The sequence below is a fragment of the Pleurodeles waltl genome, chromosome 2_1 (genome assembly GCF_031143425.1).
Source record: "Pleurodeles waltl isolate 20211129_DDA chromosome 2_1, aPleWal1.hap1.20221129, whole genome shotgun sequence".
NCBI classification, from domain to species: Eukaryota; Metazoa; Chordata; class Amphibia; order Caudata; family Salamandridae; genus Pleurodeles; species Pleurodeles waltl.
Genome location: NC_090438.1, coordinates 618,452,012 through 618,479,897, shown reverse-complemented (window position 1 = coordinate 618,479,897; position 27,886 = coordinate 618,452,012). Strand labels below are relative to the sequence as shown.

The 27,886-nt window shown below is 41.7% G+C and overlaps 1 protein-coding gene across 1 annotated transcript in view; it reads right to left on the bottom strand.

Moving 5' to 3' along the window:
* LOC138259058 (mediator of RNA polymerase II transcription subunit 1-like) overlaps positions 1-27,886 on the bottom strand; it is a 582,859-nt gene that overhangs the window by 331,442 nt on the left and 223,531 nt on the right. Inside the window, exons 4-5 of the mRNA XM_069206503.1 lie at positions 17,140-17,194; positions 3,941-4,073 (exon numbers count right to left, since the gene is read on the bottom strand). Of these exons, the coding sequence (XP_069062604.1) occupies positions 3,941-4,073; positions 17,140-17,194 (188 nt within the window). The remainder of the gene's footprint in view (positions 1-3,940; positions 4,074-17,139; positions 17,195-27,886) is intronic.

The following is a 27,886-nucleotide window of genomic DNA, read 5'->3' as shown; positions in this document are numbered from 1 at the left end:
CCTGTTCCTTTCAATGCACTACATAATTCATTATGATGTACTGGAGGGGGTGGTCATGTTTTTAGTTTTTTTCCTTATTGTCATTGTAAACTTCTTTGGCCTCTGGCTAGCATTTTCTTAATCGGTGAACATAAACTGATACCCACTCATTATTGTGTTTCATTTTGCTTACTTATTATAAGCACAAAGCTAACTTTGTTCAGAAAGCTCAATACCTATGGTACATCAGCTTTGTTCATATCAAACCCAATCAGGATGAGGATTATTGTACCAATAAAGTCTCCTATTCAAATATTCACACTTTTTAAAATTAATTTTGTTAACATACATAAATTGTACTTATGTAACAATAAATTATCATCAGAACTTACACATCTAATCTGTACAATGTAGTACAGCACTAAAATTATTTTATCACACGTTTCCCTTTATTTTTAGTACATGCTTTCTAAAACAGGGCTTTAGAAATACTGACTAGTATTACACAGTATTATATTACCTAATTGGCTGATTGTTGTGGCTTTCCTTAGTCCCCCAAGAACATTATAAAAGAAACATTCAGAGAATATAAAGTATATGATGATTCACAAAAGCAGTAAAACGTGTAATATTTCACCACTAGTCATTGCTGAGGATATTCTAGTTGCCAAGCAGTCTGGAGACTGGGTGTTAACAAAGACATAAGAATACGGTACCACCATGTTTGCCAGCCTACATCTGCCTAGAAACAGCATCATTTTAGTTTGGGTTAAAAAAAATTGTCAACTGTTTGAAGCTCAGTCTGGTGCTGTGGTTGTGCTCATAAGGTTGCAGTATATTGTGGCAAGTGTGTGGTGTGCAATGCTGGCAGAGCCATAAGCGGCTAGTGAAACTAAGGAGATTACGGGGCATTATAGTGGTTTTGTGTTCATGAGAGAAAGACCGGGCAAAGGAGCCACAGCCAGGGATACTGTATAATTCTTATATTGTATAAGGAGTCATTGGTGAGTCCAAGGAATGTGATCTCGGCAAAGACACAGTCTACCATCTTCTTTCAGTCCAGACCTTGACAAATGAAAAGGCCTGGATAATGATGTTTCTGTAAATCTTACTGTATATGGAGTTATTAATTCTCGAAAATTGTGTGAACACTCATGCTGAAGCTAAAAGTCCAAGCCAAATCCTTCAACAGCTGGTTATACCATAGACCTCCCTGACAAACATTCCATTTGCAGACAGGAAAAACATTGAAGAAAAACAGAACTCTTGACATCCTCATACTACCAAAGTTCCTCAGTGGAACATGCAGAAAACTCAGCACATCAGCCAAAACTATATACTGTACCACCCATATCACAAATGAAGATACCAACACAAGTAAGAATTCAAGACAATTAAGTCTTACATTAACCCCCTGTTGATCCCTCTTATCTCATATTCCAAGAACACACACATTAGATGTAATCAACCTATCAATCCATGAAAAAATACAAAGGTTCTGGCTGCACATTGACAACCTCAAGCCTGCTTCTCTTCTAACACCTACTCCTCTGTAATGCATCTCGCAAAGGCCATTCTTCAACCTCTCTCTCAGACATCCTCAACTCGCAAACCTACCATCTACAAAGATTAGGTCTTATCCTCAACATTCATGAAAGTCCACCCCCATACACTGTTTTCAAGTCTCCCTCACTCAAGACATCATCCCCGATCTCTCAAGGTAGGTCAGATCCTCCCACTCTTGTAGAAACCCATGCTAAACTCCGACAACTTTGCCTATTACTGGCACATTACTCACCTGTCCTTGATTGGTAAGATAATTGTAAAATCAGGAAATGCACAACTCCAAAATCATATCAGTAGAAACCTTATCCTGAATGGCTACTGATACAGCTTCAGATCACACAGCAGTACAGAGAAAGCAACCTCACAAACTGTATATGATGCCCTTCTGACCAAAGATAAAGATGACCCCTGCCACCTGATATTGATGTACCTCTTAGTTACCTTCGACACAATCAACCATCATTCTCCCCACACCCTTAAACTTCAATTGGGATTAATTGGCAACACCTTTTATTGGTTCTCCTACCTATCCAACTGACACCAATTTTTCATATAGGTATCACCATGCACCAGAAGATCCCCACCACTTGTGGAGTTCCCTAGAGTTCGTTCACGTCCTCGGTTATCTTCAACCTCTATATGAAGGCCACTGGTACTCTAGTCATTGATAACAGAATTAAAAAAATATTAATACACCAAAGAGACACAACTATATTGAAAGTTCCCTCTGCTCTAGGTATCCAACACCTCAAACACTGCCTGCAACCACATCAAAACAGAATTCCTGCTATTTACCGAGAGCAGTAAGCAACAACTAGTCCACTCCTAGCTCAACAACATAAACCTGAATGGATTTAAAACTCAACTTGCACCCAAAATAAGTTATTCAGATTCACCCTGGGCACCAACTTCACTCTCAAGTAAAACTTAGACAAGAAAACTTGGATGGCCTGGTATCAATTCTCTCTGGTTAAGAAGATGGAACTAATCATCCCAGAAAGTGTCTTCAGGACTGTTCTAGCCCTTCTACTTGCATTTGAATGGTGCAATGGCCACTTCTTTAAGGCATCATATACACTGCAGCATGCCAAATCAGGCGCCTGAAAAAATTTGATCATATCACTCCTATACTGATGAAGCTTTACTGGCTCTGCTTGCTAGTCCTTACCATCTTCATCGTTAGTTGCATCATTTGCAAAGCCATTATGATCTGCACCTCCATCTATATTGCTGACCAGGGGGCCATCTCTGATGTCTCGTTGGCACACCCAAAGCCGAGATATCACACTTGAGGACAAAGGGTACAAAAAGACAGACGTTTGCCATCTCTGCATCCAGAATATGGAACAACATGCTTGTATCCATGGACAGCTCCAACTCTGCTCCAATTCAAGGAAGAGTTGATGATGAACATTTTATAAAGCAACTAGATCATTATACAGTAACTGTTCACAAACCAGCTACCTCTCAACTCACTTGTTGACTGCATCTTTGCCTTTGATCCTCTACACTACTTTGTGGCCATTGGCTAGGTTCATGCTGGACAAAAACAACATACATGTATACATAAGCACCTTTGTACACAGATAAACTAACATGCCAGTGTATGCACACGCAGGTATAGGCAGGAGGACCAATGGATAAAGATTATCTCCACCAAGGCTTTAGCATATTACTGTCTTCGGTCAAGCAGCTTCAAGAAAGTCTAGTTTGAAAACCATTTGTCTCAACCTGGATTTATCCAACCACTAGGGCAAACCTCACTTAGTGCTCCCTTGGGCAGAAGCAGATCCTACGCAATGTGTACCATGGGAGACAGGAATTAAACACTTCTGGACTTTGCCACTGGTTGCAGTTGCACCAGCTGTACTCCGTGTTATTTTCCCACCCCTGAAGCGTGTTCTGAGATAGCCATTTGTATCACTTTAGAAAACAAAAAAAAAGAGAAAAAAATGAAGTAACTTTAGTAATAGAAGTAGCTAATTATCAAATATAAGCATAAGAATGCATTGTGGGGCAAACAAACTAGCTACTACGAATATGTGCATTTCATCTGATGGTAATCATGTTCCTGTATGACGTTTTCTAAAATTAAAATCTAGTTTCTTCAGAGCCATCACTATACATGTAAACTGTAACAAATTTCTAGAAGTGTAGAACTTGTTCAGGTTTAAGTTGATGCTTGTTATAATGGTAGCATGTACATTCTAAAAGAGCTATGGTTTGCACTTTTGTTAACCTGCTTAAAAAAATTCCTATGGAACTACAGACACATGTCAATCCGTATTGGAAATATATGAAGCTTAAACTATTGTGGACAATAAATGTGATACATTTAAACTGTTTAACACTTCACACGTCACCCAGGAAGATACATAAAGGGTAAATACATTACCATGGGTGCTTCTCCGTGGTGTGCTAATTTTACATCAACTACTTCTCCATTTTTTTTCACCATAACTTCCACATAGAACATTTCAGATGTGATGTAGCAACCTTTTCCTGTGGGACTAATGTGATATTCCAGTCTAAAAGAAGGAAGAAATGTAGGATTCAAAGCTGTACCCTCTTGTATTCAGATACATTCCTAAAAAGATGTATAATGTTAGAAAACTGATGCGGCAACCATTTAATGTAATCTAGTTCTTCATATACCTTAAAGTTCCTGTGACTCACTAGATTATTTGTGTATAGAAGGCATATCTGTTTTGGTACATGTATGTTCTGAATATTGCACCAAACCCAGATGTTCACTGCTTCATACAGCAATAACCCACCTTCATCGTAATTTGAAGAAGACTAAAAGTGAAGCACTGTGCAAAAATTGTTGTGTTTATTTTTTTGTATTTGGTTTTTGTACAAGGTACAGTGCCAGCATGCCAGTACAGTTGGGTAGCTAAAGCTGCACCTCAATGGTTTTGCTGAACCAGCAGATTAAAAGTCCTAGGTGGAATCTTCATGATGTTGGCAAAACATTAATCAGGGAGAGGATAAGTACCCGTATCTAGCCCTGCACATCTGCCCATATGAGTTGTGTGTGAGGATCCACTGTAGCTCTAAAGTATTTGATTGGTTGGTTCTGGAATATGGACGAAAAAAGGGGAATTAGAGCTAGTACCTCACTGTCTCACCAGTGATGTAGCAATGCTGAAGCGACAATATTATAATCACACTGTGGTACTGATGTAGCAAAAATGTAATACTGTCCCTCATGTCACTGTGATCATCTATACGTGACAGTTTATGCATTACGTTAATCAAAATACTAATAGTTTGAATGCAATGTGAGGCACTGCGAAGTCATGTTAGTGTGCATTAACCTTAGACTAGTTACTAAAACCTATGTGGTATTGAGATTAAATTACATGTTTGAAGAATGAATCTCATTCCCTTTAGAGTCTAAACTAATAGCCTGCATTAAAACAATATTAGATTTATGACAAAGTGTTTTAAATTTGTATGCCAAAATAGAGAAATGCAGTTCTGTGTCACATTAATGGAAATGTATAAATAGCATTACGTTATTTAAAAGTATTAAAACATTAATGCCAATGAAGGTTTATTAATGCTGAATTAATGGTTTGTGTATTAAAAATGTGTTTTATTTGAAGGTATTAATGTGCTGTTTTAATTCACTTGCATTAGCCTAAGTGAGTCCTGCGAGGCCCTGTATTCGTAATTGTTCAGAAAATGTCAAGTCATCTTGCTAACGTGTACCTTTCTTCCAGATGTCGTTACCATGAGAATGTGAGCTTGGTAATAGATGTCTATGGTCTTACACATAGTTAGTTTAGGAAATTAACCTTGAGGATCGAACATTTAGGACTATGGACTGACAACGTACATAAATTCTTGCAATCTTGCATGGAATAGTACAGATGAACACAGTTCTCATGACAGGCCTGGGAAACCACATCAATGTTTCAAGTTGCAGTTGCATGATCAACTTCTATTGGATGTTACCCCTTCAACGTCAGGTGGACTGGCAGGCTGACAAATCATCTTGCCCTATGAACTTTAATATACTATTTCCCAGCTTGACTTTGGTCAAAATACTGAAAGAGAAGAAGCAGACTTTTTTGCCCTTTATTCTGCTTATCAAACCCCTTGAATACTCAGAGGCTTTGCCCTCTCTGCCCCTAATGCCTTGCTGAGACTTAGAGATTTTTCCGTTGACCCAAATCAAAAGCCTCTTGACCAAGCTTCTGAAATGCGGACGTCTTTTCCCTTTTTACCTACTTTTGCCCATCTTAGTTGGTGACTTATTGTCAGAGATTAACTTTATCTAAATTCTTTTGCCCCTTTGGTCTTTTGCCCACGTGTTTCACCCAGCATATGTTAATCCCGGATTGGCTAATATGTAGGGTTTTCCCTTGTCCAAACTAGCTGAACTTTGATGATCTGACTTTATGCTTATCAAAACTGAGCAACGCTTATTTTCTGTTCATCCATCATATTCTTGATTTTTTTATCGTATTTGTAGAGTGCCTAGTTCTGTGAATGTTAGTTTACCTGCACCTATTTTGTCACCTTGATCAACCATTGGTGATACTGTATCTTTATAACTTTGTCCAGAGAATTGTCTACATGACCTTGAGCTTAAGTCTCTAATATAACCCCTTAACTTTATTTCTGGCTTTAGTTTTCCCTGTATGGCCACATTGGTCATGCTGTGTAATTGTATTGGTTGTATTGGCTTGGCTTGGCATTTGTCGTCTGGTTTTCCACACCATTATACTGGGTCCAAAGATCTGTTGACCTGTTCGGGCATTGATTCCTGCGAAGGAAGGAAATGCTCGAGCAGTACCATTGCTCTTCACCCTGTAAAGTCCTCTCTGATCAGAATTGAGCCTGTGGTGCTGGGGAGGACTGTTACTCCTTATAGCAGGAGACCAATACAAGGTGTGCTAGAACCAGGAACCTGAGCTACATGAACCAGGGACAAATGGGCTTTTCTGTCTAATCTCCAGTGTTAGTTTGCTCTGCCATGGCTCCAGCTACGAGTAGCTAGCCGGAGAGAGTGCGTGAGAAAGAAACACTTTAGCAACTACCTTCCATTATTTCATGTGCAGTGCCTAATTTGTAAAATAGTAAGTGCTGGTGTCCAAAGCTTTGCTGAGAAGCCTGTGGCTGATGTGACAAAGTGTCATGCACCAAATACCAAGGCTGCATAGACAAATACACCTCATGTCTCTATAATTCTGTACTAGACACTCCCAGCCAGTTTCTCTCTCTCTTGCTGGCTCCTGTTTTTGCCCTTTGTGACAGTTTTACATCTTTCTCTATCTTTGTGTTTTCCCTCTGTTGCTTGAGATCAATATCTGATGGGAAAAAATAAGTCTCTGTCCAAAATAATGAATGCCGCTGGCCCTCCACAGCCAACCACAGTTCAAATTAAGCACTGTTCATGCGTACCTCCAAGCTATAGCTCTTCTGAATTGAAAGGATGGTTCAGTTGAACCTTTCAGGAAGACTTGAAAGAAGTCTGTACTGCCATATGTTTCTCTCCTGTGTGATTCACGACTAGTCCTCCCCCTCCACCCCCCATTTACACATAGTGGTTCCCACTGGGAATCTCAGGGACAGAGAAAGTGATGGAAAAGGTAGGTAGAAAATGCAACATTGAAACAAAATAAAGTGTTCAAAAGCAAGAGGACTTAGAAGGAATGCATCATTGAATCTATAATACAGAGCCAATAGGACAGAGCCCAATAATGATGCAACAATAAATGGTGAGCACACTATCTAGCTCAGAGGTCCAACATAAAAGGGAGAGTTTTTCACCTGGTTGTGTCCAATTACTGATGCATAACCATCATTAGAAAAATGAAAATATTACCATGGATTATCAATGGGCTTCAAAATTAAAACTTGCGTCAATATTGGATTCCCCTAAAGCAACAGAAAAAACTGACATAATGAGAGATTAGGTAGGAAAAAGAGCACAAATTTATTAAAATCTCATCTCTTAAATATAAGTTTGTCTCATAACACTCCTTCTTAATACAAACTTGCATCCCATGCTCATTTCATTAGATCTCCCAAAGAGATATAATTAATTTAACTTTTGGGATTGGGAAGGAAAAATGCCTCATATGTGGGTGATCGCATTTAAACTAACTGTCCAGATCACGAATGTTGGAAGTGAAAAAAAAAAAACCACGACATTCACAATGATGTTGAGGTATGACCTCAACAGATCAGTCCCATTAAGAGAGAAGTGATCTACTGCAACCTAAAGGATAAATCTACAGTGGGAAAAAACAGATTTGTTATATGCAACTAAGCTTGCCTAGCATTTACGTGAACTTAGCAGAAAGAACTTTAGGCTATTGAGGCAAATGCGGACAAGGCAACTGAGTAGACGTTACAATCTCCTTCGTTTTCGATTGGTCATACAAAAATAACAATTAATATGCTTCCTCAGATATTTCATATCTTTTTAAAAAAAATCATAATTTTACATCATAAGGGAAGGTAATCAAGTCTCAATCTTTAACCAACTAATTAAGACAAAAAATGTAATCTTCACCTGTTTTCTAGATCTGACTGAGGAGGTCACAGAAAAAAAAGGGACTGGCCTCTCCTGAAAGCCTAGGTATTTTAGTGGGTGGTATTTACAAAACATGCAAGACACTTTATAGTTCAGAGGAGGAAGAAGAGAAAACATCTTGTGCTTAAAGTGACAAATTCTTCAGTACCTGAAACTGTTTTCTTTAGATTTGGAGATAACAAATCATTTATAATTAAGCTAAATGCCCGGTTTCATTATTTGAGGCCTTGATAAGCTTTTGTCTGATACATATGCATCCCTACTCACTTATGAGCAATATCTTCCCATGTTAGATGGGCCTGGTGTGCCAGAAATGTTTAAAAATGAATGCCTGGGCTGCTGCACAGGACCAAGTATAACTACTCAAACTCCCAGTCTATGAGTGGGATAAGTCCATGGACCCTGATTGATCAGAGTATAGATAACAAGCTAAGCAAACTGAATTATATGCAAAACGTGAACTTTATCACAGATTATATTTTCTTGTAGGATTCTGCACCAGAGAAAGAACACTTTCATCAAATGAGTGACTAATACCAAGCATAAATGAAAGATCCCAAGCTGCAATGGAAGAGAATAGACTATCCAGGAGAAAAATATCCAGGTGAATCATCAAATTCACTAATACCAACCATTAGGTCATCTTACTAGAAGAAAAATCAACTTTCACCCCTGCACACTTTACATGACCTCACATCCTGAAGTTGAAGGAGTTTGCACATCAGAACCGTGGAGGCTGTGGAACAAGAGGTTCCATAAAAGCAGATGATATCCATATGTTTACATACTGTGAAAATCTCTGCCAGTACTGGGAGCTCCACAATGTTTAGTGTCTCGGATTAATACAAGGATTGTTCTTGTAATGAGCAAACATGAACATATGAGACAATTCTGTATGCACTCTAGTTAATATCAGCTTCCAGACTGTTGAAGAAGTAATAAACACTGTGCCACAGTACATAGCAATTACAGAACCTATGAGAAGTGATGAAGGGAAGGATTTCTGATGTCAATTGTTCTGGAGTAACATCTAGACCATGGACCAACTACTTGAGCAACACTGTATGTAAATATTTTTCAGTACAGTTAGTGAAAGAAGAATACATCATGCTGGGTCTTGTGATTACATTCTTTGGCATCAGGGAAAGGACAGACATGATCATTTTTCAGCTTTCCTGGTTTGGTGTCCTGAGTGAAATGTAGGTGAACACCACAAAAAAGGTAGCAAATCCTCTGCTGCCATGTGGTACCTGTACAAAGAAAGGTCATAATTGCCACATATTATAATAGGCCACCTAAATATCTTAACACCTGAAAATGTCATAAACCTCTGCAAATTTCATAAAAATATCTACTCAGTGGAGATCAAGACAATATTTTTGTTTTCACAGTTCTAATAAGCTATCTGGGAAACCCAACTATCAGACATTTATATTCTATAGCATTTCCTAGCAGACTGCAGCGATCCAACTTGACAAACTGGATTGGGCTAAAAGAAATCTACCACCTACCAACAGTCGCTGCAGATTTAACTGTGAAAATATTTACACTGTAGCATGTGTTACAATTACCCATAATAGTCTTACAAAATGATGCCACAGGCACACAGCCATACAACTCTAGAGGGGCTAACAATGAAGGCATAAAACAAAAGTCTTACTATAGTTCTTCCTTTAAGATTTTCAAGCACCTGAACACAGTTGGGGACATTCACAAAGGTAACTTGCACTTGTGAGTTATTTACTCTGTACTCTTACACTTTTGAGTAACTCTACAATTTTTGACTATTCACTAAATCAGGGCGCAAAGTAACTCAGAAGTGAAAACTTACACATCTCAACCTCCTGATAAAGGGGAAGGAACCAAACCTACTTGTATAAATTACTACTGCCAAATAAGAAACCTTAGTAATTCCAACAACACTTTGGGGAAATCAATGATACTACATCACTTCCACATAGGAGACAGGGTGGAGACAGGGACTTATACCCCTTACGAACTAATGTTAAATTAAGTAAAATAATATAGTTTAAATATTAAATTAATGTAATTTAATGTAAAAATATTTCGAATTAACATTTTTATTTATAAAATATTTTAACAACCCTTTTTGAATGCATAAATTAATGTAACTTTAATCATTTTCACTACTAATTTGGCACATAAGGAATACAACTTTTTTTTTTTTTTTAAACTAAGTGGGAATTTATTTTTTTAATTTAAACTTCAGAAAAATAATTATTATTTCATTTTATATACAAGTGAAAATCTATGAAAATGTATGCAATGAGCAGCAGAGTGGGTTCCAGAGGCTCGGAGGACTGTAGGCCCCAGTATCAGTAGTCGCAGCTGTGCGGGCCATTGGGCACTTTTGAGGAGCCAGCACCGCCCGCTGCGCGGTGCACGCAGGGGTGTTGCCCGGGCGAAGAGTGGGCCCATCTTTGCCAGTCATTGGCCAGACAAGGCTGGGCCACCCCCTAACGTGTTCACATACTCCCTTAAGTACAGTAAATGGCACTTCATTTATCAATTAGGTTTGCAGCTTCCTGTTAGACAGTGGCTCTACAAGAGCTGAGACCATTTTGGATTGTATTGCTTATGCTTTTGGTACCTGGGACAAGATGGGCAAGCGGAAGGTAGCAACCTCACACGATAGTTTTAGAGGTCTCAGTACACTCGATGGCTTCCTACAAAAGGCAGTTGAAGCTATAGAAAAGGAGACTGAATCTGCTGACTGTCTATTACAGCTCCCCAGACTGCCTCTTCCTCACTAACCCAGTTACCGCTGACACTTCTATCAGCCTCCAGGGCCAACCTACAGGGAGTCAAGCTTGATGGCTGCCAGGAGATATCAGTCACCTGTTAGACTAACCTATTTAGGGCAGAGCTGCTGCGGTTTCACTGGGCACTTTGGTCTGTATGACAGAGAATCCAGCCATCAAAGGGAAAAGAAAGCATGGGGATAATCCATTAAAGAACAAACGGGCACATACTTTGGGCCCCCTCAGGTCTGAAATTGAAAGAGGAATGGCTGAGAGGCTCCAGGAGGACCCTGTCAACCTAGTTGCCATAATAACAGTGGACATAGTGGAGGGGTTAGCCAAAAGACTGCATCCTATAGAGAACCACCTAATAGCCATTGAAGAAAAATTGGGTGGGGTTTGCCCAACTATTCATGTCTAACGAGCTATTGCCTACAATCTCCTCCCCACTGCTCCAGCCCCTGAGCAACCCTCCATTGCCTGGGTCACAGGACAGGGCTCTGCTGTGCCAAGAGGGAACCTCATCACATTTTGAAGCACATCGCAATCTTGCTCGTAAAGGTGCCTCTGCCAGACTGTCATGAGTAAGGACCTTGCTGGATGTCCCAGCCATGATCTGGATGATTATCACTTCGGAGACGCTGCCACTATTAACAGGGGAGACAATTACGCCAATCCAGTGACCAAGCACAACAGGGAGACTCCTAAATTGTCAGGCTGCAAACACCCAGAAGATGGCAAGAAGCAGTGATAGTCTTCACAGGGTTTTACATCTTCCCCCGGAGGCCAGTCCATGGGTGGCAGTGATTACTAATGTACCCATTTTTCAGCTCGGAGACTTATACAGAACTGAAATACAAGGTTATCCAATGGTTATATGTTAATGCTAACTTCCCATTCTCAATGGTATCTTCAATACTCATGGTAAGGAGGGTGGGTGGGGTGGGCTTGTTGAAGAGGTTCTGTGAAGGGGATTGAATTGTTGTAAATTTTAACTCTCCTGTTATAGTCAATCAGATCTTTTTAAATTGCTGCAAAGTTGGCCCACTGCCACGGGGGCTTTTTCTGTGCAGACTTGCAGTTTTTTTTATCCCCACACAGGTTTTTACTTTATTAAGGGGGTTGGAACATGCTCAAGAGGCCATGTTAGTTCTTGTGTCCAAAATGGTGATGCACCTCTCCAACAGAGCGTGTGTAGCCAAATTCCATCCACATTGTCCGAAGTGGATTGACTTAAAGAGGGGGCTAAGCAGGGACCTCCAGGAGGAGGTGAGGAGGGGGTCGATGGTAGCTTTTGATGTGCCTGATGTTCCTAGCTATGGAACTGCTTGTCTGGAGGCTGAACCAATGCAAAAATTAATCCCAGCCGGTTTAACTTGGACTCAATCACAAGTACAAGCATTGTCTGAGAAGCCAGTTAACATTATCAGTTGGAACATAGCAGGGCTAGAAGCCAAAATGTCCATCCCAGAATGGGGTCTTTTTTATAGATGAGCATATGATTTGTATATTCCAGGAAACGTGGGTCATGGAGCCCAAGCATAGGCCAGGGTACAAGAGCTATTGAGTTCCAGCAAACAGGGTGTCTTCCGGCAGGCCCTCGGGGGGCTTACTTATTTGGATCAGTGGCTCCCTCAAGTGCCAAATGAGAGAATTGGATATGGGTTGTGCTGACCTACAGGGCTTAGTTCTGTCCAGCCACAAAGAGCTACTAGTGGTAAACATCTGTAGCAGGAGCGTAGGAAGAAGATGTGAATCCGAAATGTTATGGGCCCTTGATAAAATGTTAATTAGGAGAAACAGTGCCCATTATACCCAGGCTTGCTGGGTACTTTAATGCTACATTCAAGCCATATTCACTGACGCAGAAGCTCTACCAAGAACAGGATAGTCTATTGGGTATCCCATAATTGCTGCAGAGCAAAGGACACAGTCTGACTAGGGCGGCACTCCAAATTGTTAATAACACGCTTGCCCACGGTCTTCGAGCATGTAATGGGCGCTCTCCCTCAGACGTAAATCCCTCTCCTACATTTAGACAGGAGTCCTATTGACTACTTTCTACTAGATATACGCTTGTGGGGACATATGGAAGACATGGTGGTAGCGGAGCACGAGGAAAGTGACCATGACCCACTGGTACTCACTACTAGGAGTCTGCTACCTGTTATTGGGGCCCCTGTTTCTAAGGATTTTGATCGGCATCTCACTATGACAAATAACAAACAGAATGTTAAGTGGTAAACAATCAACTGCTCCCAATGTGGCATTGTAACCATCAACAGATTAATGGCAAACCACATGGAACGCATGCTCCAATTCGAGCAGGATGAGGGAAGGATACTGGTTGAGCACTTGAAATTATTTGATTGCCTGAAAGTTATTCATTAAAGAGGCTTCAGGCAAAATGAGAATTAAGTGACATGATAGGTGGTACAATAGATCGATCGGGCAGAGAGGCCAAGAATAGGCTATGGAGGGATCTTAGAAGAGAGATTAGAGATCCAATCAAACAATCAAGGAAAAACTACAGGCTGGAGTTGACCAAGGCATGGAGAAGCTGGGAAGAGAAGTGTTGGATAGCCCTTCTAGAGGCTGCTAGAAACAAGGATGCCAGCAAGTTCTGGAAACTGGTTTCCAATGACAGTGGTGAACCCCAGCCCCTGTTTGGGATATCAATTCTTCCTGATGAATTGGTCAAACACTTCAGTTCACTCTACTCTGGGTGTGATGAGTATGATCCCATAGAGAGGAGTGTTAGTAGGGAAGGAAGTGTATCCCCAACTAAGTTTTCCTTAGCTCAGACCAAGGCAGCAATATCTTCCCTTAAGTGGGGCAAAGCCCCCGGCCTCAATAAAATACTGAGTGACCTCTATAAATCAAAACTTGACATCGGGACACCTTACTTAAATAAGGTCTTCAATGCAGTGGATGCAGGTGCGTCCATCCCCTACACATGGAAAGGGGCTGAAATAGTCCCCTTCTAAGAAGGGAAATCCTAGTGATCCATCTAATTATCGGCCTATAAGCCTGCTAGACAACCTCCCAAAAACTCTTGCTAAACAGATTTTGAACCATTAGGACGAGTGGATTGAGGAGAGTGGGGCCATTTCAAGTTTGCAGGCAGGATTCAGGCCTGCAGTCAGCACAATTGAACAAGTGATGAGGTTTATGGCATTCAGATGGAAGACAGTGGATATCGGTGGAGGGAACCTATAGGTTTCCTTCATTGATCTCCTTACAGCCTTCAATCTGGTTCCCAGACAAACTGTGGTACACATTGAGCAAAACGGGAGTTCCTAGTGGACTCTTGAACTTGATTGTTCGACTCCACGAAGGTACTTTTGCTCGAATTAGATGTGGAAGGGAAGTTGAACTGACAGACCCAGTTATCACTGAGAGGGGGGTGCAGGAAGGCTGTGTTCTTGCCCCCACCCTCTTTCTCCTGTACATTAACAACTGCATCAAGTATTTAAATAATTGCATGAATGACTCGCCACAGTTGGCTGGTCAGAAAATTCCAGGGCTGCTTTATGCAGACGGCACCATTATTATGGCAAAATCACCTACGGGACTGCAAAATTTAGTTGATCAATTTTGTTTTTTTGTGTAAAGACTTTGACCTTGAGGTCAATGTCGGTAAAACAAAACTGACGATTTGCTGCCAGGGAAAGAAGAAGGTGAATGCTAGTAAAACAATGAATTCTGTCACTCTTGAGAGTTAATGAGATCGACTATTTAGGGATCAGATTGACAGATTTGTGAAGATGGGACGCACATATTAGTAAAAGTGCCCATATCATATGTCACAGAGGGGGAGCTTTGGGCCGCAAAGCGGTCATTAGTCCCCCATTAAACCCCATTGTGGAAATTTATAAGGCCAGGGGAGCCGCCCTATATGGAGCTGAATCATGGGGCTTTGATAGACAGCAGAATATCCTACTAGTCAAAGAAAACGACTTCATCAGATATATAGCTAGGCTTGTGAAGGGCACTCCATTAGTACCTCTAAGACTGGATCTCGGGTTGAACAACATTGTAGATCAAACAGCCCTGAAGCTCACCTTCTATTGGATCCGGCTCTGGAAGACAGAGGAACTGGAGCCTTTAGGGAGGAAATCAGAGACCTATTAGGGAGCTCAAGCTGCTTAGACAAGATTAGTTGGCTGAGGGAAATGAAATCTGCTTGGGTTTAATTGGGTTTCTCCCAGTTTCTCTCAGTTTCTCCTGAATCAATCCCAACGGGTGCTGCCACGCTCGTCAAGCAGAGATAATGGGGCAGGGTAAATGATTGGATTTCCCAGAGGAGCAGGCTGGATCGACTAACGTCAGAATTTTTGCTTGGCAAGCAGGAGACACAGGCCGAACATTTCTTTGACCTGCCCATACCGGCCTATGCTCGCTCCCTATTTCTCCAGTTTAGACACAGCATCCTACCTGTTAATGCTTTCACTGCCCAATGGTCGTCAATCAGTTCTGAAGATGATAAAGGTAAACTGTGCCAATCATGTGTGGAATCAATAGAACATTTTCTTTTTTTCTGTCCTAAATATAAGATCCCTAGGAAAAAATTGATTATCCCACTTAGCAAAACTCTGTTTCTCTACGACTGGGCTAATGCCTATAGAATTTGTAAAAGTGACAAATCTACAGTGGTAGTAAGTGCAGTATACAGATATCTGTTGGCTGCCTGGTCTACCCGTCGTAGAGCCCTCAAAGCACTTGGAGGGGATGCCTCAGAATAAGTTTTTGGCTGCAATGGTCTAGAGACCTCATAGTATTTGGATGGGATGGTTCAGGAGAAGGGTTTATATTTGCGTTGTTTTGCACAGGGCTATTGACCCAGTCACATGAGCATGAAATCGAAACTTTCCTTTTATTTCTGTAGCATCATTAATGTTTAATATCTATTGAATACAAAAATGTGACACACTAACAGGGGCAGTAAGTGCAAAAATACTCACTTGTCAAAGAATAGATCTATACACTGTTGAAGCTTCTAAAGCTCTTGGTTGGGAAGGTTTATAAAAAGAGCCTTTATATCTGTTAAATTTTGCACACGGTCACTAGCCCTGCCTCAAGCAAGAATGGTTTTTATATGAAACATGGTTTATATGGCTTTATTTGAAACAAATTTAAAGATTGTCTCAATCATAACCTATGCCAACTATTTCAGCATTTATATAGCCCTCATCTTGATATGTACGTATTTTACACCTTGGTTTTTTGAGTCATATCACAGTAGATTTAAAGCTGTTGGTACAAAAAATTTGGGGAGTTCCCAAACGATTATGTATATTAACATATAAGATGTATTTTACACCGAGATTTACTTTTGTCTTTTTTAACTGTAATTTTTTGTTTGACTGTGAGATGTTATGTTTCGATATGCCAATAAAAAAAATAACATGCTTAAAAATTAAGTTATTAGTATTCTAGCATTTCTATGCATCCTACATTTTAAATAAATAAATATATTTCATTTACATTCATTTTTAACCTAAAAGTATTTTTAGTGACATGAAGAGGTTTAAAGCATCGCTGATTTGTGCCTACACATGAAAGGATTTGAAGAGTTGTATGACCGCTTTTTTCAAAATAGTTTTACAATGCAGAGAAAGGTTAGCAATGGAACAGGAACGTGCAGTGACACCGTGGATAGGATTTTGAAAAGTTTATGAATAATGGTATATGGCAACATGAGACCAAATGTTTAATCGCTGTTTGACCGGGCAACAAATAGATGTAGAGTAGCTCACGTGCAGCCAGATCAAAGAGCTTAGCATCAGGTTCTTAAGTTTTTTCGTGAAGTGTTAGTGAAATATCATCAGGACAACAAGTGTAAATTTACACAGACAATGATTTAACTTGGAAAGCTGTCAAAGAACTGCACAGTGGACTCACTTTTGTAATCACTGCAACGTTGTCAGAAAAGCATCGTTTATTCTCTTAAGTGCAAAAAAACTGTGATGGAGGTTCTGTGTCCTAGGATGGCAATTGGGTGTTCACTGTTAAGAATAGATATTAAGAATAATTTGTACCTCATTGTGTTTGGCTATTCTTTGGCTGTGAACGTGGCCTTTTGATATGCCTAATGGAAACCCTCTTATGTCCTCTTAGTGCTTTGTAGAGTTGTGCGCCCTACTGCCTTACTCTGAATTGCTTCATGTATTCAGTTATCAGATATCCATCTACTGTATAAGCCCTCACCTTCAAAAACCTTAACATTATCGATCTTTATTGTCCAGCGATATAAAAGAAAAAGTACACCAAACGTACCCCTTTTGCTTTGACAGCAGTTCTAATCGATTCACCATGGTGGATAAAGATCGAACTGAAAAACAAAAAAACAACAATTATTTCTCATGAGTAACAAAATCACAATATTTACACCGGACCATGCGGGTTCTTCTTGCAGTAGATTACCCTGTGCAGCACAGAGTTGAATGGCTTACAGCACAGCTAGTGCAATGTTTGATAGAAAAAAGGGAACGGTTGAAAGGAGATGACGCCACAGTACAGTATAAAACACAGCAAAAAAACAACGTACAATACCTGGAGCAACTTGCGTTGTGAAGGAGTAGAAATGTATTTCCCTCTCTCCCTGGGGGTGCTACATCACAAGCACTTTTCCAAAAGTAACTTGTTGAGCTTTTCTCATAAATGCAAACTACATTGTGCAATGTCTGGCACACCATATATAAGAATACTTCTTCTATCTCACTGGAAGTGCTAAATCAGAGAGAGGTTTCCAGCAAGTAGCGTGTTGGACTTTACATCTCTTTTAAAGTTAAAGTCTTTCTTTAGTTTACTTTATTCGGTGCAAAAAGACCATAAAAGACATAAAATAAATAAATAACATACAGATTTCACAGTCATAAAAATTTCTAAAAGCGTCGTTAATACATTTTCCGAACACCAATGGCAGCATGCATAAAATTTTGCACAGCCTGGATTATGTCCATATTTCCCAAATCATGTAAGTGGGAGTATGCAAGTTGGCAAGTTCTAATACTGTTAGACTGAAATAGCGGACGTAAAAATCTTTTTCTTGGAGCAGTATACAAAGTGCAAAAAAGCATAAAATGTAATGTACTTTGAGATGTCTTTCCATCGCAGCAACAAGGAGGGAGGTTCTTAAGCCAGGTTCCAGCAACTGGGAATGCTACCAGATAGTGTAAGGTGTTTAGACGTAGTCTTGTGAGTAAAAACCTTTGTCGCTCATGATTAGTGATGGTCAGATACAGCTTTGGTTCAAGTTGTTGTGTCTCATAACTTGTCCATAGTCTCATTGAGCTAGAGGCTGGGTCCATGTCCTGATTTTTCTGCCAGAATATATCTTTAACCTTCTTAATGTCCTGTCTTGTTAGAGTATCTGGTTTGAGGAAAAAATCTCCTAATCCTAATGACAGGAGAGAAAGATAAACATATCTAAGCCAGGGTATAGCTAGAGATCGTGACAAAAGGAGACAGTCCTGTATCACCTTTCTACATAGAAGCGCTTCAGGCTTAGTCCAGATTTTTACCCACAATATAAGAGGTTGAAGTTTTATATAGCTAGATATGTATCTTAAACCTACTTCTTTATGACAGAACTTTACTGATGTAGATTGGGGGACTGATAGCAGTCTTCTTAGAAATGTATTTTCTATAATCTGGAGCCCTGTACATTCTGCAAGCCCCCAGATCCCAGCTCCAAATGTCGCGACAGAGAGGCATTTAGAAGTGAAGACAGTCATTTCCTCAACAGGTTTATGCCGAAGACTTCTTGCAAACCTAAAAACCGCTTCAATGGTTTTTTGAAATTGAATTGAGTGTATATTGACTAAAAACTTCCAGTTAAAATCAACATCAATAGGGACCCCCAGATACGTAAAATGTGGGACCTTAAGTATCTCATGCCCATTTAAAGTAAATTTTTTCGTGTTTGCTAATTTAGGACCGCACTTCATAACAAATGACTTAGTTCTGTTAATTTTAAGACCAAGGTTCCTCATAAAGGTATTAAAAGCATTCAATAAAATCTGGAGGCCATTTGCTGTCCTTGAAATTAGTACTGCATCATCTGCATATAAAAGTACAGGAATTGGAGAGTTATTGATAACTGCGGAATCTTTCCCTAACTCGCAAAGAAATTTTTCCAGCCCATTTATATATAGAAGAAAGAGGAAAGGGGCAAGAACACATCCCTGTCTAACCCCTTTTTGTGAGGGGAATTTCTCTGTCAGGCCTCCCTCCCGGGAGTAACGGACCGAGCCTCTGTGCAGGCATGAAGTTTACTAAGTAATATAACTATGTCTTTGTCCACGCCCATACCCAGCGTTACCTTCCACAATTTCTCCCTGCTGACTGTATCGAAAGCGCAGGAGAGGTCCATAAATGCTAGGTGTATACAGCCCCTTTTGGCTTTAGTATATTTCTGGACTATAAGTGTCAAATTAAGAGTTTGTTCGACTGTACCCACCCCTGGGCGAAAGCCAAATTGTATTTCTGAGAGGGAGTGAGTATCAGTTGCCCATTCTTCTAGCTTATTTAAAATTACTCGGCCTAAAATTTTGACTGAACTGTCCAGCAAAGAAATTGGGGGATAGCACAGGGGGTCTGCCCTATCTCCCTTCTTGAAAATCGGGACGATGATCGCTTCTTTCCAAGAGTCTACTAGAGGGCCCACCACAGCAGATCTCATGACGTTGGTTAGCAGTGGACCCCAGAAGTCTGGAAGTGCTTTATATCAGTCAGCAGGAATTCTGTCTGGACCCGGGGCTTTCTCAGATGGACTATCTTGAATTGCTTGTTTAACGTCATCCACGCTTATAATATAACTAAAAGCCAAATTTAGTTGATCATTTCCTGCAGGTTTTAGACAATTTAATATTTCTGATTGGGTATTTGTCTCTATGGCGAAAGTTTTTTTTAAAATAGTCCACCCAGGTCTTGGCTAGGATGACAGTGTCCATGGGCGTCTCATATTTATCGCTCAATAGTGGGGAGTTAACCACATGCCAGAATGCAGTTGTATCTTTGATTTTGCTTGCAGCCATCAATTCCTCCCACGCAGATTCACTTAGTTCAACTTTCCTTTTGGCAAGAACTTCTTTATAGTTTTTCCTGGCAATCTTAATTGCTTGTAGATCTTTGGGAGATGCATTGATTGTTTTTTTTAGCTTGCTTAGGGATGTGGTACATGCGTGGTTAAACCATCTTGGGCCGTGAGCTTTATTAGCTGTAGTTTCTCCGCCATATATTTTGTCAGAGAGGAGAATGCATGAATAATTTCATGTGGGGCCTTATTTTCATCCAGGGATGTCATAACGTCTGGCCATTTATTCAAAAATAAATCTCTAAAAAAATTATTACTGTTTATCTTCCCCCATTTGATTGTAAGCCCTTTTTGGGATGAGAGCTTCATGGCAAGGTGTCGCTTCCCTCTTCTTGAATCATTTGTCAAATCTAAATTAATCACAATGGACAAGGGATTATGATCACTAAAACAGGTCGGGGTAACCCTGAATTGTCCTGTAATAGGGGACAGTTCTCTAGAGTAAATAATATAGTCAATAGTGGTGTGAGTGTCCCCCCTTACAAATGTTCGTATCCCTCTAATAGCGGGTGTGGGAAAGGAAAGAGAATTTACTGTTATCAAAGAATTAAGAGCGTTCCCGTACGGGGAATGTTTGAAGTGTTGAATGGGATTGTCATTCTCGTCCAGGAGTCCACAGCAGTCAAGGAACTCTGGCTCGCAGAGGTGGGCATTAAAATCACCAACCCAGACTATTCTTATGTCCTTTTTGCTGGATACTGTTACCTTATTTATTAAGGTCTCCAAACTACTGACCACACTAATGTCCGAGTTATCAAAGGTGTTGTTATAGTAGTTGATCAGTAGTATATCGAATGGTTCTTCTAGTTTCAGAGATAGGGCCAGGAAGAAAGGCGATATGCCTACAACACGTGCTTCCGTCCCGCCAGCCTCCACAGATAAGAAAATGGCCAGACCGCCCTTAGCTCTACCTGCAAGGGCCTTGGTTGCAGGAACATAATATGTGGTATAGCCATTAATATGTGGTGATTCTGTGAGCCAGGTCTCCTGACAGCAAATAATGAGGTTTCCCATCACTAAATCTATCCAGTCAGGGTTTCCAATTTTTGATTTTAGAACTGCAACATTCCATGAAATAATCCCTAGGGGTGTCATACCCTGTATATCACGTGTATCAGGGACTCCTTTAGATTCTGGGGGGACTGTGGGGGTACGTTTGTCTCCAGGGGGCTTTGCATGGGTGGCACAGTTAGTGATGGTCAATCTAACTGCTCTAGTGAGCTCAGGGTCTCATACCTATTAGATAATGTCAAAGCAGTGTCAGAGGGGTTAGAGAGACCAAAGTTGCTGGGATTCTGATTCCCAAAGTAGGTTGAGTCAGAGTAGCATGGATTTGATAACGGAGGGATAAACTTAGTCAGACATGAAGTGTACTCACGTGGGGGGATAATATTTGTATAGTGTGTGTACTAGAGGGAATGACATGACTGCTTCTCCCAGGAGGCCCTGTATCTGTAACTTCAAACACCAGCACAGTGTTCTCTTGTCCAAAGACCCCTGTGTCTCAACTCTCTATTGAAGTGTACTCACATGGGAGGTTGATATTTGTGTGTGGATGGTGAGTGTAGTACAGGGACTGACTTAGCTGCAACTCCCAGGAGGTGCAGTTTTTGTAACTCCAAACACCAGCACAGTGTTCTCTTGTCCAAAGATCACGGTTTGTCAATTTCTAAATTAAGTTTACTCACCGGGTGGGGGGAGATACCATTTGTCTAGTATTGGGGAGTAGAGGATGTGACATGACTGCAACTCCCATGAGGCCCTGTTTCTGTAACTGCAAACACCAGCACAGTGTTCTCTTGTCCAAAGACCCCTGTGTCTCAACTCTCTATTGAAGTGTACTCACCTTGCAGGATGATATTTATATAGTGTGTGTAGTACAGGGAGTGATATGAGTGCAACTCTCAGGAGACCTGCTTACTGTCATTCCAACCAACAGTCCAGTGTCCTCTTCTCCAAAGGCTCCGGGTTGGTAACTCACACATGAAGTGAAATCACCTGTGGAGATGACATTTATCAAGTGTATGAATTAGAGGGAGTGACATGACTGCTAAGGACAGAAGTTTCTGTCTCTCCAACTCCAAACACAAGCCCAGTGTTCTCAGGCCCAAACACCCTTGTGCCTTAACTCTCAAATGACGTTTCCTCTTCTGTATGGTGGTGGGAAATTGAGGTAGTGACCGGAATGCTAAGCCCAATATGCGCTGTGTCTCTAACTCCAACCACAAAAACAATGTTCACTTGCCCACATTTATCTATTTATGAACTCTTAATTGGAGATTACCCACCTCGGAGAATACCATTTGTCAACTGTGTGTATTCTGGAGAGTGACATGACTGCAACTCCCAGGAAGCACTGTTTCAGGAACGCCAAACACAAGGACAGTGGACACTTGTCAAAATACCCTTGCCTGCTAACTCTCAATTGAAGTTTACTGAACTGGGAGGGACCAAGATACAGCTCATGCTCAATTCTGAGCATGTCGGCCAGGTTATCATCATCCACGTATTGGGGGTCTATCAGGAGTCCCAAGGCATAATGGGCCAGGTAGTAACCGAACTCCGAGAAATAAAGCAACTACAGAGGGACCTGCACAGGGAAATGTGTGAACAGTGGGAGGCTCACAAAACCAACATGTCCTCCCTAACAGGAGTGATGAGGGACATTAACCCCACCCTGAGCTGGGATCTTTAACAGCACTCTACCCCTTCCTTTAGTGCAAAAACACCAGGCTCTTCTGCATTGGTGCCACCCACAGGAAGGGAGCCTATGCTAGAGGAACTAGCCCCAGACACTCCTGCCTCTGTAGCAGCAGATCCCACTACCCCCACCACTCACGCAGGGACAAACGGCAAATAATCCAGGTAGTTCAGATGGCAAGACACCCACCACTGCCAAGTGACCTCTTCCTAAATGAACTCCTTTGTGTGCCACACATTCGCTTTGTTGACTGATGCTGAACTACCCACCAGTTCCAATGGGTGGAGTTGTCGCTTGTGCTCTCATTCTAATGACTACTGGATTTTGAGTGGCAGGATCGCCTGCGTTGTGTGAGACAGAGTCTGACCCACTACAGGTGATGCCTGTCGCCCTCAATCCGGGTTTTGCCCCAGCTAACTAGCAGTGCCTCATCTCTACCCAAGGGCTAGAATGATTGGGCAGCCGAGTACATGAAGTAATTGCTTTCTCAGGGAAACCGTGGTCACTCAGGTCTCATCCGTTTCTCTCAGTTACATGAGTATCACATACACAATGACAAACAGAGGCAGTATATGTTTCAATAAGATTTTAATGAAGCAACTGCATCTTAGATAGCAAAGCATGTACTGCAATAACCAGGATGATACAGCATGACAAGATTAAAATTGTGACTAGGAGAGTAAAGCATAGAAATAACGCTACCATTTTGTCACTAGAGTCAATAGACTAATTCCTACCTAGGCTATAATAGAGCACAGCATGTTAAGCTCTAATTCAGCCCTTCAGGTTCTCCTGGGAAGACATCATCCCCCATACCTGAGCAAAGGCCTGATGTCTGCATAAGCAGCTGTAGCTAAACGTTCACCAGTCAGCATACAGTCGTGGTCCTCTGGCTGGAATCTCCCTCTAACATGTAAGGGACAAGGAAGTGTTTTTATAATAAAACAGCTGATGTTTCTGAGAAAATGTCCCTACGTAAGGATGTGTGTTTTTCTCTGAATACCAGAGACTAAACGTTTACCACATTCACCGGCAACCTATCCTATTATAGCCTTGAAAGAAGCACAGAGTGAACAAGAATGTCTTGTTTGAGCTTGTTTGAGAAAGTAGTGCTGGCCTAGGCAAAAACAGCTGGATAAAGAAAAGAAAATAAGATCGCAAAAGTGCCTATTGTTAAAATAATAAATGAAGCTGAATAAAATATATTTAGGGTAAAGTGCACAGCGGCAGGCCTAGGGCGCTAAAATAATGTGCATGGAGCTATAACTAAATTGGCTACACAACAGAGTACTGTGGACTTTGGACTCACAATGGTGTGGCATCTATTCCAATGATTTTATTCACCATAACTATTCCCTTTTTTTCTTCTTTTCTGTCAAAATTGTATTTACTGCATCAGCACTGTATTAAAATCACCCATCACAAACTTATTGTGTGCTTGCGTAATTTCAACACTTTGTAGAGATGTAAGACCATGTGAACTATATGATGAAGACACAAATTACTTGTGCAAGGAGGATTACATTACAAGTACACAGTGTCCTGCTCAGGATTACAACCATTACACACAAACGCATCAGTTCAAGTGCCTGGTCGCACCAAACATTTTATTCCAGTGCACAGCACATGAGCTGTCCTTATGTCTAGACCTTTGTGACTTAATAATGTGTGACTCCTACTGAATCAGAGCATATATTCCAGGATACAGCCCCCCAACCACCGAAGGGAGGGATTTGTCAGACATTGTCCTGTAGAATAGGCAAACAATGTGGATGATGTCAGCGGCTTGAGCCTTATCAAATACAATAAAAAGCAATGCAGCATCACATAATCCAAAATACAGACAGATGAAGTGCAGTACAACAGTCTCTGACCACAGGCCTATCAATCAATCAATCAGTAATTTGTTAAGCACCCTACTCACCCGGTAGAGTCTCAAGGCGCTGGGGGGGGGGGTGCTACTGCTCGAACAGCCAGGTCTGGAGGGGCTTCTTGAAGGTCAGGAGGTCCTGGGTCAGACGTAGGTTGACGGGGAGGGAGTTCCAGGTTTTGGCAGCAAGGTGGGAGAAGGATCTGCCGCTGGCTGTGGTGGACGCGGGGGACGGTGGTGAGTGTTTGGTTGGCAGAGCAGAGCTGGCGTGTCGGGATGTGGAAGTTGAGACGCTCGTTGAGGTAGGCAGGTTCGGCATCATAGAGAGCCTTGTGGGCATGGATCAGGAGTTTGAAGATTATCCTTTTGTTGACGGGGAGCCAGTGGAGCTCTCTGAGGTGGGCTGAGATGTGTTTGTGGCAAGGGAGGTTGAGGATGAGTCGTGCTGAGGCGTTCTGGATGTGCTGAAGTTTTCTCTGGAGCTTGGCCGTTGTTCCCACGTAGAGAGCGTTGCCGTAGTCCAGTCTGCTGCTGATGAGGGCGTGGGTGACCGTTCTTCTGGTTTCAATGGGGATCCATCTGAAGGTCTTGCGGAGCATGCGAAGAGTGTTGAAACATGAGGATGAGATGGCGTTGACTTACGGGGTCATAGTGAGCAATGGGTCCAGTATAAAGCTTAGGTTGTGTGCATGGGTGTTGGGGAGGCTCCCATAGTGGCAGGCCACCAGGAGTTGTCCCACGCTGCTTTGTTGGAGCTGATGATGATGATCTCGGTCTTCTCAGAGTTCAGGTTGAGGCGGCTTGCCTCCATCCAGTTGGCGATGGGGTGAAGTCCGGTGTGGAGGTTGGTCTTGGTGGTTGTGGGGTCCTTCGTGAGAGAGAGGATTAGCTGAGTGTCGTCCGCGTAGGAGACAATGTTGAGGCCGTGGGATCGGACGATGTTGGGGAGCGGTGCCATCTAGACATTGAAGAGGGTGGGGCTGAGTGAGGATCCCTGTGCTGAGTGAGGATGACCATGCATTTGGTGGTATGGCACAAACATGTGTCAGTGTTGTGGAACAGGCCCTGTGGCCTGCAATGATAAAACATATCTACAGCTACATACAGGTCATACAAGACTAGTGTTTAGCCAATGTGAAGGGTGAATGACTTGCTCACAATCGATGACTACACATTTCATGCCCACATGATGACACACATGATGCAATCGGCCCAACATAGCACACAAAACAAGTCCAATGAGCACTTCTGACCTTCCACCCAAACACTGTGCAAGCTGTCTTGACACAGGTCTCATACACCCCAAATCTGTGATCGACATTACCTAGAACAATCCATGTCCACTTTGTATGTCAGAACAGCATCAGACACCTGCCAATGTCACAACTCTGAAATGCAGACATGAGGATGTCATGGCGAAGGTACCTGTACAAAGACAAAACAAGGAAAATAGGCTTGAAAACATACCTATTACACAAATCGCATAGCAAGTGACTGGAAATGTAATTACATTGCAATGAAACTGACTGAAACAAAGCAACATCATCAAGGTGGGGATATGTCAAAGGCAAACTGTTGAACCAGCCTTTGGCTGAATATTGCAGATTTTCAGCTCCCTTGTTGTTGCTAAAACACAACTCCACACATTCTCACAACTACAGTTCATTGTACAGTCATTACATCACATGGCATGACATATCTACGCTCCTGAAAAGTAGCTGTTGATGAGATCTTTCTGCAAGTTAGCTCCTTATTCTTCACCACTGTCATCCTCACTTGGCATTTCAGGATTCTCACCCAGCGGTACTGCAGGCTCCCACTCCTCAGGGATGTATGGGATATTCCTCGGCAGGGCGATGTGGAGCATGCAGAATGCCACATTGATGGGACACACTTTTCCGGGTGAGTAGAGGACGGTTCCACCAGTCTGGTCAAGACATCTAAATCTGGCCTTCAGGAGCCCAAAAGTTCACTCCTCTACCCACCTTGATCTCCCATTGGCCCCAATGAAGTGGACATCCCTTGGCGTAGTTGGATTCCTTATTGGTGTCAACAACCAAGGACGGTTTGAATATGTGGAGTCTCCTGTTAAGGGATGGGACATAAGTGCAACAATGAGTCACTCATTTCATAATTGTAGCACCAGACATTGCACACACAAACAGACAAGTTACTTACCTTTGGTAACACCTTATCTGGTAAAGACACAGACTAGCTGCAGATTCCTTATCTTAGAAGTCTCTCCCAGGTGCCAGACTGGATCCGGAAACTTTTCCTCAGCAGTACCGCTGCGCATCGGTAGAGGGCGCTGGACGACTCTGTAGCGACATCGTCCCTGGAGATGACGTCAACGGAGTCCAGATAGTCCCTCCCAGATGCGCTGTTGTCAGTTTCTTCTGGGACTAGAATCCGCACAACAATGTGGAGCCACATAGAAACTGGCAGTGGAACAGTGTATATGCCAACTAGGATGGAACACAAAAAAGAATGATGTTACAAGCATAATTATGAAAATACAGCAGAGAATACCCGAAGCGAGACTGAAGAGAACACAGTTCGCAAGCGGGGAGGATGGGTGGGTTGATAAGGAATCTGCAGCTAGTCTGTGTGTCTACTAGATAAGGAGTTACCGAAAGTAAGTAACTGGCCCGTCTGATGTTGACAACTAGTCGCAGATTCCTCATCTTAGCATTAGATAGCAAAGGATTTTCAACCCAGGAGGAGGGTTGTGAATGAATCTCACCAGTCTCGCGATGAACAACCTGGCAACGAAGAGGGAGTAGGTCAGACACAGTGAGAAGATAATTTATGTTACCCACAAGTAATAGATGACCAACATATCAACAAGGGATATGATAAGTCTGACTGGAAAGGAAGGTCCCAGAAAGGAACATGGTAGTGACCACAACCAGTCAGGCAGGCAGAGCTGCCAATAAAGAACAGAATGAAAAAGGGAGTAAAAATGCCCAATGGACTGTGAGAAATGGGCATGTAACACTCACAAAGGGACATAATGTAGAGATTAAACTGAAAAGAAGTCACAGGTAACAATGTTGGTACCAGAAGAACTAGAATACAAGTGGTAAGGTCAGCTGTATCACATTGAAATAGATAATCCCAAAACAGAGTATACGTGTGAAGGAACACACAAAGAGAAAATAGAAGAACATGATGTACTAAAGTAAAGCATCAGAACACCACAAGGTGTTCAAAGAAACAGCAATGGGTGACCTAGGAGAAATAAAAGAAACCAGCTCTAGAACCCAACAGAACAATCGACTTGGAAGGACAAAAAATGTCCAGCCCCAAAATGTGCAAAGAGCACATGCACACGACAGACCAAAGAAGAACACCA